At 39.0% G+C, this 13,562-nt stretch overlaps 1 protein-coding gene across 4 annotated transcripts in view; it reads left to right on the top strand.

Annotated features, from left to right (window-relative positions):
• The window catches only part of IQCH (IQ motif containing H), a 186,976-nt gene that overhangs the window by 45,120 nt on the left and 128,294 nt on the right, over nt 1-13,562 (top strand). For 3 of the 4 annotated variants that reach the window (XM_032864628.1, XM_032864627.1, XM_032864625.1), the window contains exon 1: nt 12,507-12,607. Coding sequence is in view for 1 of the 4 variants with exons in the window: in XM_032864629.1 (XP_032720520.1) it covers nt 12,487-12,607 (121 nt within the window). In the remaining 3 variants the exon portion in view is untranslated. Of the gene's footprint in view, nt 1-12,486; nt 12,608-13,562 lie in introns of those variants that run through there. The other variant, XM_032864629.1, reaches the window with a different exon arrangement.

Here is a 13,562-nt window from a genome sequence, read left to right as displayed (position 1 = left end):
ATAATATTCTCCGATATGCAAAAGTCACAAGGGTGAGCAACTCAAGTCATTCTTTTTTCTTGTATGAGATGTAACAGACGTGTAGATGAAATCCCAGTGCTTGATTGTTCTCTTGTAATCGCTTTTCCAGAAGGTTTAAATTTCTACTGGAATGCCACAGAGCAATGCTATTAAATTTACAGAGGAAAAATAGCAATAAGAAGTAATTAGACTTCTATTTGAATCCACCGAAAAAGCCCCGAATCCAGTGTGTTTCAAGCTCCTTCAAAGAAACATTTTATGTAAAACCAAGTTATCCCTTATCTTTTCACTTTGCAGAATGGTCTCACAGTAATGAAGCACAGTGATTACAGTTGTTAGCTATATACTAACCCTCTGGTCAGTTTTTTTCCAAAATGTATTCCAAAGAATACTGGTTCCTTGGAACGTGAATAGGTGTTCCATGAAAGGAGAGTTTTGTGGCCCCATAAAAACAGGAAACGTAAGGTTGAAGCAAGTCAGGCTGACCTTTACACCATTAAGCCACCTGGAGTCACGACCTGGCTGGAGTGCACCATGAGTCTTCCGGAGGAGGGTGTCTTTGCAGTGAGCAGTGTTGCCCAAACCTCTCCTGACCCTTTTTCACAGAATAGCTCATAGAACTATACTCAGAGAAGGGCACTTTGGGAAGTTTTGCTTAAGTGCCACATTTTAACTATTTTCACTGGAAAAGTGTTAGGACAATACTACATATTTTCCTACTTTGTCTGATATTAATACAGCCACTTCTTCTTCCTTTGGCTTTCTGTTTATGTGGTATATCAACCTTTTGTTGTTATCACTTAAATTCAAATTCACCTTGGGGTACCTGGGTGGCTCAATTGGTTAAGCATCCAGCTCTTGATTTTGGCTCAGGTCATGATCTCAGGGTCATGAGATTGAGCCCCATGTTGGGCTCTGCTCTGGGCATGGAGTCTGCTTAAGAGTCTCTCTCACCCTCTCCCTCTGTCCCTTCCCACTGTGCATGCGTGCTCTGTCTCGCTAAAAATTAAATTAAATTAAATTAAATTAAAATTCACCTCTTATTGATAGCATATAGTTTTATCCTGTGGTTAAAATCCAGTATGATGATCTCTGCTTTTTAATTAGAGTGTTTAGTCCATTTTCATTTAATATAATTATTGACATGCTTTGATGTAGAACAATTATTTTTCTACTTGTTTTCTATTTCTACCATCTCTTTTTTGTTCTTTTGTTGTCTGCCTAACTTAGGGTTATATGATTAAAAAAATTTTTAATAGTCTGTTATATTAACTTTTGAACTATACCTCTTTGTGTTATTTTTAGTGGTTGCTCTAGGATTTACAATATGCATCCTCAACTTATTAAGTTTCCTCAGAGTTAATATTGTACCAGTTCAAGTACAACGTAAGGAACTTGCAACTAGGGGTGTCTTGGTGGATCAGTTGGTTAAATATCTGCCTTCAGCTCTGGTCATGATTCTGGAGTCCCAGGATTTAGGCCCGCATCAGACTCCCTGCTCAGCATGGGAGTCTGCTTCTCCCTCTGCCCCTCACCCCACTGCTTGTGCCCCCCCTCTCTTTCTCCCTGTCAAATAAATAAATTAAATCTCAGGGAAAAAAGAAAAGGAACTTGCAACTATAGAATTCCATTTGTGCTATTGTCCCAATCTTTTGCGGTAATGTCACATGATTTAAATGTATTGTAAACTGTTATAAATTTTTGCCTTAAATAGCCAGTTGTCTTTCAGAGAAATTAAGAGAAGAAAAATACATATTATTTTATATTTACAACAGACATCTAAGTTTCCATCTTGTGTCATTTTCTGTCCTCCTAAAAAACTTCCTTTAAGCATTTCTTGCCTGCTTAAGGCAAAGCAACACATGCCTACTGGTGACTCATTGTTTTCTTTTGCCCTCCCCCACAAAGTCTTTATATTGCTTTTACATAGAATTGTGGGTTGTCAGGGCTTTTTTAAAAAATTCAATGCTTTGAAGTTCCATTGTTTCTAATAAGTCAGTCATCATTTGGATCATTGATTCTCTCTATATAACGGTTCTTTCTTTTCTTTTTTTTTTTTTTTCCCCTGACTGCTTTCAAGTTTTTCTCTTTGTCTTTAGCTTCCAGGGGGTTGGTTATGTTGAGTCCATGTGTTTATCCTCCTTGAGGTTCACTGAGGTTCATTAACTCAAAAACAAAAATTTATGTTTTCCAGAAAACTTGGAGACATTTGGCCATTATTTCGTTAAATATTTTCCTCCACATTTCTCTCTCTCCTCTTGCTGGGACTTCAATCACATACAAATTTTACAACATGATATTGTCCCATGGGTTACTGAAGATCTATTTTTTTTTTCTTAAGATCTTATTTATTTATTTATTTGAGAGAGAGAGAATGAAAGAGAGAGAGCGCATGAGAGGGGAAAGGTCAGAGGGAGAAGCAGACTCCCTGCTAAGCAGGGAGCTGGATGTAGGACTCAATCCCAGGACTCCAGGATCATGACCGGAGCCAAAGGCAGCTGCTTAACCAACTGCCCAAGATCTATTCTTTAAAATTTTTTTTTCTTTCTATTCTTCAGATTAGATAATATCTGTTGATTTTTTTTCAAGTTCACCCTCTTTCCTTCTTCCCATTCCAATCTGCTGTCAAGCCTATCTGACAAATTTTCATTTCGCATATTCCACTCTTTAGTTCTAGAATTTCCATTTGGTTCTTTTTCTATTGTTTTCATTTCTCTACCAAGAATTTCCATCTGTTAATTCCTTATGATAATATTTCCTTTAATGTCCTTAAAGTATGTATAATAACAGCTTTAAAGTCTTTATCTGCTAATTCTGCCCTCTGAATCTTCTTGACATCCTGTTTCTCTTTTTAAACTACCTTATTAAAGTATGATTGACATACAAAAAGCTGTGCATATTTAATGTATACAACTTGGTGAATTTGAAGATTACATGTACACCTGTGAAACCATCACCACCATCTTTTCCGTAAAACATCATCTCTAAGATCTGTTACAATTGACAACTGTTTCTCCTGTGTAAACATTTTGCCATTTCTTTGTAGATAGAGTGAATTTTTTATTGTTATGAACATTATAAATGATGTGTTATGGAGACTCTGAATTCTGCACCTTGCTCTCTAATGTGTTGATGACTGTTCAAATAGGCAATTAATTTGTTAGACTCAAATTCCACAAACTCTCTCCTTGGTGAGTAAGCAGCTGAAATCTCTGCTCAGTTTTTTTTCAAATTGTTAACTGGTGCATCTTTGCTGGACTCCTTAGAATCTCTTCCATTTAGGTGTAGCTTAGGGGTCTGCCAAGGATTTGTATGGCATTTATTTGTAAATTTTGGGTCTCTGCCTTGCAACTTCCGTTTTTTTCTGGGATTTCCCCCCTCATTTTCAGCCTTTTTAGAGCCTATAGTCCATTCTCTGACTTTTCTAGCCAGTAAGACTGTGACTTCCTTCTGCATCTCACGGACTGAGAAGTACTTCCAGGCCAGAAGTCACACACACACAAACCTCAGCTGTTGTAGTTCCCTTTCTGCAAGATCAAGTTTCTTCTAGCTTCTGTGTTATCTTCAGGTGGGTTAGTCAGTTATAAGCTATTCCACCATTACCAAAAGCATAAGTAGGCCATTACTGAGTCTTGCTTGGCATTGTATTACCTTTATCAAAAAGAAAAACATTTGCTATTTATATATCTTTGTTAATTGCTCCTTCCCAATATGTTATAAGTGATTATATATATATATATATATATATATATATATATATTTTAAAGATTTTATTTATTTGACAGATAGAGGTCACAAGTAGGCAGGGAGGCAGGCAGAGAGAGAGGGGGAAGCAGGCTCCCTCCTGAGCAGAAAGCCCGATGCAGGGTTCGATCCCAGGACCCTGGGATCATGACCTGAGCTGAAGGCAGAGGCTTAACCCACTGAGCCACCCAGGTGCCCCAAAGTGGTTATATATATATATTTTTAAATGTTCTTTTGCTCTATTCCTTCCTTAAATGAGATAAGACAGGACAGATGAACTCTGAATTATGAAATGCCTTGAGGATACTATACAAATACTTATATGTTGTAAATATAATAAGAGAAGTACAAAAAAGCTATAGGAACTGGGAGGAGGAAGAAATCAGAAGTGATTTCCTAAAGGAGGTTACCTTTAAGCTAGTTGTTAAAAGGTGACAGGAATTTAGTAGCCGGAACTAAGCAGGAACATTCTAGAAGGAACATTAGAAGCATTGCAGAAAAGTGGGAGGCTGGAGACTCAAGTCTTATTGGGTACAGCTGTAAGTATAATTTATAACTCAAAATCAATACTTAGAATTTCATGGCATAAACATACTGCCACACACAATATGAGTGACTCTCACACCAATGTTAAAGGTAAGAAGCCAGATACAAAAGGATACATTCTGTAATAATCCCTTTATGTAAATTTTAGAACAGAAAAATAATAGCTGGGTGTGAATTCAGAATAGTGGTTACTGTTGGGCTATCAGAATGACTGACAGGGAGCATGAAAGAGGCCTTGGGGATGCTTGCAATGTTCTACTTATTGTTCTGGATGCTGGTTTCCCAGTGTCTGCTTTGTGAAAGTGTATCAACTGATGACCTTATGATTTGTGCCTTTTCAAAAATGAATGTTATACTTTGATAAAATGTTTATGTAAAAAAAAGCCCCAATTTCTGATATGAAAAAGTTTATATTGTGCATCTCTATATATTAATTCAGTAATTCCTCACAATGGCCTCACGAAAGATCAGTGATGCTGAGTTTTATGCGAAATTGGATTATATAAATTTGAAATACCATGACATAAGATAATAATAATAAATTATTGCTGCATACACAGAGTTTGAGATAATTCAAATCCTCCTAACTTTAAAAAAATAAAATAAATTTCAGTTTTTTCAAAGCTGGTGCAGTCTGAGTGAACTTAAGATATATTTATGCTGGAGTTTCCACAGAGAAACACCGTCTGAGTACATAAAAATGCCCTGTACAATTAGGATATAAATTCCACAAATGTAATAAATAACAGTAGATTAAACACAGCAGTGATTTCTCTCATGTCACATAGTTTCTGACTGATATGGCTGTTATGCAATGCCAGGCACCCCCACATTTTCTATCTGTGATCTAAGATGGCTAAGAGGGCTGCCAGGCTCCCACCATCATGTCTGTATTCCAACCAGTAAAGTCACTATGATTGCTATACTACTGGCCAGAATCCTGTCTCTAAGACATATCAAGCTACAAAGGGAGGCTGGGAAATGTAGATTCTGACTGTGTAGCACATTGGAAGCCATGCAGAAGTTTCTGTCATAGCTGCCATTCCTTGTCAGACTGGCTCAATTCTATGAGTTCAGAATTATGAAATGCCTCTAGGAACAAATCCTTTACATAAAATTCAGCTGCCCTGCAGCTAAAATATCCGTATTTTACAGAAGATACAACTGAGACTCAGAGAAATTAAATGACTTTCCCCAACACATTGCTAATTAAATGACAGAGCTAGGATTGAAGTCCAGTGCTCCAAGCCCATGGCCTTTGCTCTTGTGCCACAGATGCCTCCCAAGGGAGTTTTTCTTCTAGCTCCAAGAATGCTGGTAATCCTTAGTCTGAGAGAAAGTGAAGTTCCTATCTATATGAAATGATGCTGAGAAAAGGGACAGAGTGATATGGTTTTACCATGAGGACAGGAGTAGGGCTGGTGACCTGAGCTGTGTCTGGCTTGAAAGGTTCAAAAACTCAGGAAGCAAGAAAATGTAGTAAAAAAGCACTGTGCCATGAAGCAGTGATGTGCCCTTTTAGTTCTGCCTCTATTAGGCAGATCAGATGTGTGTCCTAGCTATTTTCCCTTCCTGATCATTAGTATGCCATCCATCATATGGGGAGGAGGACTGGGGCAGGATTGGATGTGCGGGGTTGTAGAATCTGGCCATGCAGTTTTAAATTCACCAAGCAGAAGATTCTGGAGCACAGTAGAAGGGCGTGACATACTTCCAAACCTCACCTCTCCCTGCCCCTCAGAAATATTGCTGGTAAATTATCAAAATATTGAGAGTCTCAGAAATGTTACAAAATCTGGAGAGAAGACAATCAAGCAGGCATCCTTATCTTTTTTCTCTTTTGACAAGGGGACTTGGAAGAAAGAGGTGAAATTGGAAAGCAAATAATATGTCTAATTCTTCCAGAGGAAAGTGACATTTTCAGGATTCTGTTGAAATGACCCAAAACCCTTGGGGCTGGAGGGACGGAGGGAGGACTAAGTAGAGAAAATTCTGGTATAGGATGTTCATCAAAATCTTAGGAGAGGGAGAACAGCATACATATTTTAACAAAGACTGCATGTGTCCTAAAACAGAGGCTTCCCCGACCCAAGCCCTCAGATAACAGAAAGGCTGAGAACACTTGGAATACCCAGTTCTCACACGTTGCTGGGAAAGGAAACACACAGGTAGCAGACAACAGGGACGGAGGTGCTACATCAGAGCAAGCAGATAGTTGGGGCAAAGCTGCCCAAGAACGTACAAGGGGGAAAGAAATGGTATGGCCACTATACTGATTTATTATATAAAGGCCAGTGTTTCATCCAGAGCTAACAAAAGTGTGGGAGGGGAGAGAGGGACTACCATGGGCTGCAAAAGACAAAGCCTAACCCAGAAAAAAAAATCTAACTCAAGGGACAGAAGGAATTTTCTCACAATTTCTTCACATTACAGCACAGCTTGATAGGAACATAAATTAAGTAAAACTAGAGCTCAGCCAAGAGATGATAAAAGAGCAGAATGAGATTTAAAAAAAAGGGAGGTTGCAGACACAAGGAAATAAATTGAATACCAAAATACTTTATGGAACTAATAAATAAACTATAAATAGGAAGAATAGAGCAGACACTGCTGAACACTGAAATATGGGCATGGAGAAAAGACTGTAAACACAGCAAATGCAAAGGAAAAAGACAAAGGAAATCAGAAGCTAATAGATAATGCATAGTAGTTTGTTATAGGCTAAGCTGCTGTAACAAAGAAATCCGAAAATATAATGCCATAACTAGATCAGTTTATTTCTCACTCACAAAACAGTCCACAGGTAAGAAGTCTCTAGCATAACTGAGAGAGGGTTCCTTCCTGGATGCTGTCTCATCTCATTCCTGTGGTTACAGACCCTCTCGTTCCAGTGATTGAAGCTGACTCCTCTCTACACCCATGTTTCAGCCCACAGAAAGGAAAAAGATAGTCCAGGGCAAGCATTCTAAGGAGACGGACCAGAGGTTATGCTTATCACTGTTGCTTATGTCTTACTGGTCTGAATTTGGTCACATGTCCACATTTAGCCACCAGGGACAATGGGAAACATAGTCTGGACTGGACAGCCATACGCTCAGCTAAAAGCACTGTATTCTAAAATGAACCAGGAGAGAATGAACAGTTAGGTACTACAATATGAAGGATAAAGATGAGCCAACACGTAATGACACTTGGTATCTCTAAAATGGAGAACCCAGCAAATGAAAGAGAAGATGTATCCAACAATATCATGGAAGAAAATTTTCCAGAAGTGAAGAAATAATGAGATCTACAAGTGGAAAGAAAGCACTGAATCCCAGGAAATTTTGATTTAGAGAATTACATCAAGGCATTTTCTAGTTAAACACGTGGACTTCAAAAATGAGGAATGTTTCAGACATCCAAGCAGAAAGAAGAATCACCGACAAGGGGTGAGGAATCAGGCTGCATCAGATTTCACAATAGTCGTTGTAGAAGACAATGGGTCAGTGTCTGCAAAATTTTGAGAAAAGAAAGGATGACCCCAGGTATCATTCAAGTATAAATATTCATGAACACTTGTTGGAAAGGACTGCTTTTTAACCAAAGGCAGGCAACTAAGAAATCAATTAAAATAGAGGAGTCTGTGTGGCCCAGTCAGTTGAGCTGACTCTTGATTTCGGCTCAGTCATGATCTCAGGGTCATGAGATTGAGCCCTGCATCAGGCTCCATGCTCAGCGTGGAGTCCGCTCAAGATCCTTTCTCCTCTCCCTCTGCCCCTCTCCCATTCTTGTTATCACTGGCTCTCTCTCTCTCTCTCAAAAATAAATAAATAGATGAACTGTAAAAGACTCTTAACTGTAGGAAACAAATTGAGGGTTGCTGGAGGGAAGGTGGGTGGGGAGATGGGATAACTAGGTGACAGACATTAAGGAGGGCACTTGATGTAATGAGCACTGGGTGTTCTATGCAACTGATGAGTCACTAAATTCTACCCCTGAAACTAATAATACACTATATGTTAATTGATTGTAAATAAAATTTTAAAAATAAATAAATAAAAATCTTAAGGAAAAAAAAGTCAATCAAAATGAGGAACTTAAACACAGAGGAGCCATGACAGGGGATCCATTTACACTTAGGGTAAAACTAAACAATCCTAGCGATTATGGTTTCAGAACAGAATATGGATATTATAAATCTCGACAATGTAGTATAATAATATAATAAAAAATTGGGAGGTGAGGAAGGGGAATATGGGTAGCAAGAGAGTTCTAATGTTCTCATCTTTTGAAGATGGGGTATATTATTCAAATTTAAAATGCAATTTTAAAAAAACCTAAATGTGTTTCATAATCACCTTTATTTAACTGCAGGGTAGGACTCCACAAACGACTGCCTTGAGGGCAGACCACCTGTTTTTGTACATAAAGTTTCACTAGAACATAGAGCCACCATTTGTTTACATATTGTCTATGCTACTTTCCAGCTATAACAACGGACCAGAACAGCCTAAAACATTTACTGTCTGGCCCTTTAAAAAAAAATTGCCAACCATTGCAGAGGAATCTTTTTAAACTCCTGGGAATCTTGTGGTAAAAAATATTGACTTGAGGTTTAATAATTTGTTGAGTTTAATTCAGCCTTTCCCCTCCTATTAAATTCATGTCAAAAATTAAGTTTAATAATGTAATATAAATCCTATTTTTATAAAATGATATATTAATCATTCCAAAGATGTCAGGATAATGGATCACCTAATGATACCTGACATGGTTTCTTAAACTTTCATCTTTGTGTTTTTCTGCATTAATTGGAATCTTTATAATGAGCATATATCATTTTTTACCAGAATCATAAAATAGAATGGTTTTTCTATTTGAAAACACTAGAAGCAAATATACCAAGATATTAACAATGATTAATTCTGGCTCGCAGGAATGTGATTGCTGTTTTCTTTTTTAAGCTTTTCCATATATATTTTTTAACTTTGAAAAACAAGCTGTTATGGAAGGTTTAGGCATAAAGCGACAGAGTTTTGGAAAGAGCCATGACACACCAGCTACAAAGAACATTGTTCTCTTTCTATGGTAGTCCATATCATGTTATACAAGCTACAGAGCCTGGTTCCAGCCCCCAAATATAAAGCATGACATAAAGGAGAAGCCAGAAGCAGATGATACTCAACTTCTGTTAGGCAATCGGCACTTTCATAAAGCTGGTTTCTTCCATTTGCGCCAACCTACCGTTCCCCCAGTTTTGTCCCCCACCCTGCACTCCTGGCACACACACCATACTCCAGCCACCTGAGATCCTCACCTTCCCTGAAATCTTCACACATCTGTATTGTGTCCTGCTTTGTCGCCACCATTCTCTCTCTAATTGCATCCTCTTCTCCGCGTGATCTGTAATTCAGTGCTTCTTTTAAGACACAATTTTCAGTTACTGCAGTCCATCCCAACCTTGGCTGCACATCAGAATCACCCGGGGAGCGTGATGCCCCGGCGCCAGCCCAGCTATGCGGATTTATTGGCCCAGAGTTGGGGCCCAGACAGCAGTATTTTTAAAAAGCTCCCTGACAGATTCTAACATGGGGGGGGGGAGTCACCTTGAAGCCTTCTTCACTGCCGGCATGCAGGGTCAGTAACTCCCTCTTCGGCACTCCCATTGCCCTGAGCGTGCCCATCCCTCCCGAAACTTAACGCCCATTGCACTGAAGTTAGTGTTCTATAGTACGCGCTCAATGAGGGCTGAAGGTTGCACATGCGTTCTCCCTCCAAGCCAGCACACACGCAGAAGGTCGTCCTCACCGGGCGAGCCGGACGGCGGAGGGGGCTCGTTTCTTTTTGTGATCTCGACAGGATGTCAGCCCCCAGGTGTAACTCTCTTCTCCATGCCCCTACACACACACACGCACACACGCACACATGCATACACGCACGCGCATGCGCACACACCACATTTGGCTTCACATGGTTGAGATAGACACCATTGAAACAATTAAAGAAACCAGGGTTATGAGCGTGCTGACTGCCTGACCGGATGCTAGCATCACCTGCCTTCCAACCTCTCCCTTGTGTCACACTTCGCATTGTGGTTTATGTGGGATCCTGCTGCTTGGGCTGTCAAGAGCAGGCTGTCGGCTGCACTTTGTCAAAGACTTTCAGAAAATCCAGATAAATGATGCTCTGTGCTCCGAAACTGCCAAACCTGTACTTTACCTCTTCACGGTGCTTGACAATTTTATTTAAGTGGAATCCTTCTCTCTTCCTCCGATTTACCTTTCCCTCCCTGACCCTGATATCAATCAGACAAGTGGAGACCCTTCCCTTTTTGCTACTGAAAATCAGCTATGCACGGGCCATGCCAGCGGTACAGTACCGTGGGTGACTGGGACATCCCAGAGGCCACTTGGGTCTGGGAGGTGAGGTGGGGCGAGGATTGCTGAGGATGAGAAAGAGACCAAGGTGGATTGTCAAGATGGAATTTCCATAATGACATGACATGCCCTTGAACTCCTCGCTGTCATTAAGGCAAGGCCTGTGGAGGGGCACCTGCGTGGCTCAGTTAAGCATCTGCTTTTGGTTCAGGTCATGATCCCAGGGTACTAGGATGGAGTCCCTATGTGGGGCTCCCTGCTCGGTGGGGAGTCTGCTTCTCATTCTCCCTCTGCCCCTCCCCATGCTTGTGCTCTGCTTTTCCCTCTTTCTCTATCTCAAATAAATAAAATCTTAAAAAAAAAAAAAACGGCAACACCCATGATACTCCCCTTTCCTCTTCCAATTCACCTGGAAGGAAGGAAATTGCACTGTTTACTCCTTCCTATTTAAACAAACAAACAAACAAAAAAACCTACTTAGGGTCATTTTAAATTGTCCTCACCAAACATTTGGTGTTCACGGGATGGTAGTTGTTTACAGTTTTCCTTAAGCCCCACCATCTTTTGTTCAGACATTTTTTAGCCAATAGATACTTATTCGGGGAGGTGATTTTCTCCCTGCCCCCTGGCCCCCCACAACTCTTCATGAATTTCCCTTTCTTTTCCCGTTACCTTGAGGAGCAATAAGATATGGTACAACTGGGTCCAATGGCAAATTTCACTAATGTAAAATCAGATTAATCTTAAAATCGAATAGTATTTCTAGCATACTTTGTGACCTTCAACAAATCTACGAACATTTCAGTCTTAGTTCCTTATTAGCTAAAGAGGAAATTGTTACCTAGTTCCTTTAGAAGTTATGCAGATTAATTAATGTTTGGAAAATGATTTGAACATTTAAATCAGTCTATAAATACCAAACAGCTGCTTCTTCCCTGCTGGGAGGGCTCAGGTAATTCATAACCTCTTCTAATAAAGGTAAAAATAGTGTACTTGAGCTATACAATTAAATGTGATTTATATGTAATACATATTAGTCTTTAAAAGCTAGAAACCATTTAATAGGAACAATTCATATTTCATAACTATAAAAAGGCATTTAATGACTTTAGAAAAGGTAATCATCTACTGTAACTGATCCAGATATCAAGTCTTTAACTCTCTCTGAAATTTTCCAGAGTCTACTCCAAGTTCATTTTTAACCTATTAATGTTGACTGATACATTTATCTTTTTTTTTAACCTTTTGTTTATTTGTTTGTTTTAGAGGGAGGGGGAGAATCTTAAGAGCAGGGCTCCATCTCACAACCCTGAGATCATGAACTGAGCCAAAATCAATAGTCAGATAATTAACCAATTAAGCCACCCAGGGACCCCTGATATATCTATCTTGAAATTCTCCCAGTTTTCTCATTTTTTTTTTAACTCTCACAACCCTAATATGATTTCCTGGGAAATTTGCCTGTACAAAACTTTGCTGTATTCAAAACCTCTTCTGTCAAGATTTAGCACTTTTATATCATAGTCATTAAAATTGAACAAAATCTTAATAGTTCCTTTATTAACTACTATAGTGACTTTGCATGGTAGAAATCACAACATGTTAATTGCATTTAATTAACTATTTTAAATTACACAAACTCCTGACAGTAGACAATAGCACAGGGTACTCACGAGCAATAAAATTGGAGCTGCTATCGCTACTTTATTAAAACTTAATGAGACTATTCATAATCTTATTTATTGTTTAAAAGAAGAAAACTGTGTTCCTTTTGAAAGCAAAACTGCCTACTGAAAACAGATTTTTGATTGTCTAGGGAAACGTTCAGAAGTTAATAAAAGGGTCTACCGTATCGAACCTCACAGTTCTACCAGCCTCTCATCGCACTAATCCCTACTTCACGCCCATCCCTGTCCTCCAAGCAGATGCCAGGAAAGGTTAGTGATTCAATGACCATTTTATGTGCTGTGGAGTCTATGGGAAAGAGCATTGAGGTGGGATGTGGGATAGGGGGCCTGGGTTTGAATTTGGGCTCAGCCACTAATTCTCCTAGGTGACCTCAGACAAGTTGGGGTCTTCACCCTGGTCTAATTTTGCTCCTCTCTAAATCAGAAGGTTGGACTAGACAACAACTAGAGTCCCTTCCACCTCTAAAACCCATTGTTCTACTGAATTAATATTGATTGAGATGTTAGTGTTATTACGTGTTAAAATTATCATTGTATATATGTGATATTATTAGAAATTTTCAAGCTTCTGAGCAGATAGTTTTGTTGTTGCTTTTTTTTTTTTTTGAGCAGATAGTTTCTGATGCTATTCTGGTAGCACTTCAAAATTTTATCTCAATATACTATTATGCAAAAATATGAAGCCAGAATTAATGTAATGGCATTTAAATCATCATGTCTCGGTCTAAATTCTAGTGTTTGTGAAACCAGTGGATTTCTAGTTTTTAAACGAAAGGTCATATCATCTTCATCTTAGTATCCCTAGTGTCCAGAACCATGTTGGTTGAATGAATAAGCAAATGAAAGAGTAAGTAAATGAATGAGTAAGGCCTGAGTATTTTAAGTACCTTCTCTACTTTTCTCTGCTACTTCATTTAATTGGCTGAAGTGTTGAAAAATGCCTAAGTGGATCCCCTTTTGTATGTCAAATACAACCAAGTGAGATGGTCTTTAATTATTCCCATCTTACTTTCCATCTGTTGTCTGGAATAGTTTGGACCTAAAGTTGGTTCCCAAAGGTTCTCTTGGTCTTTGGAGATAAAAAGTTCTCTCTGGTCTGTCTACTGACCTACTGCTTGAGGAAGAACAGAAGAACTCAGGAGAACCCAGCAACATTATAAGTCCCTTAATGTGTGAAGCTCACAACTCTATTACTTTTCTAGTT

This window comes from Lontra canadensis, unplaced genomic scaffold (assembly GCF_010015895.1).
Source record: "Lontra canadensis isolate GAN:19392208 unplaced genomic scaffold, GSC_riverotter_1.0 scaffold28, whole genome shotgun sequence".
Taxonomy (NCBI): Eukaryota; Metazoa; Chordata; class Mammalia; order Carnivora; family Mustelidae; genus Lontra; species Lontra canadensis.
Note: the sequence above shows the minus strand (reverse complement) of the source record. Positions and strands in the feature narration are given on the sequence as shown.